Source organism: Penaeus monodon, chromosome 31, assembly GCF_015228065.2.
Source record: "Penaeus monodon isolate SGIC_2016 chromosome 31, NSTDA_Pmon_1, whole genome shotgun sequence".
Classification (NCBI taxonomy): Eukaryota; Metazoa; Arthropoda; class Malacostraca; order Decapoda; family Penaeidae; genus Penaeus; species Penaeus monodon.
This window is the reverse complement of record NC_051416.1, coordinates 20,500,938-20,501,314: the sequence shown is the minus strand read 5'-3', so window position 1 is coordinate 20,501,314 and position 377 is coordinate 20,500,938. Positions and strand designations below refer to the sequence as shown.

Below are 377 nucleotides of genomic sequence, written 5' to 3'. Positions count from 1 at the left end.
CACTCATCTAGGAAAAGGATAAAAGACACGATGAAGAATTTATTTGCTGTGTATTTTCACAATAATTTATCATATTTTAACAAACGGGGACTCCTTCAGCCTCAGGCACACTGGTCCTCGCTCCCCATCGTGGCAGTGATCCAGTCGAGGTATTCTGAGGGTAACAGAAAGGTAAATAAGTGAAAATGTAGGAGTGTGACATGGCGTTAGTGTTGATAGTCAAAGCCACGTTAAGACTTGTTTGGTATTAAGAATCAGGTTTAGGTGTGTCGATACAGTGCCTTAAGATGATAAAATGTCACATGGTAATTCAAAATAAGGTAAACGTATAATTTTAATATGGAAATTGAGGCCCATACACCAACTAATACAATGAT

General features: G+C 37.9%; 1 protein-coding gene across 1 annotated transcript in view; it reads right to left on the bottom strand.

The window, feature by feature from the left end:
* Positions 1–33: 33 nt before the first annotated feature.
* Positions 34–377, bottom strand: part of LOC119592921 (trypsin-1-like) — a gene marked incomplete at its 5' end in the record, with an annotated part of 8,185 nt that continues 7,841 nt past the window's right edge. The window contains one exon of the mRNA XM_037941813.1: positions 34–154. Coding sequence (XP_037797741.1) covers positions 102–154 — 53 coding nt within the window. The remainder of the gene's footprint in view (positions 155–377) is intronic.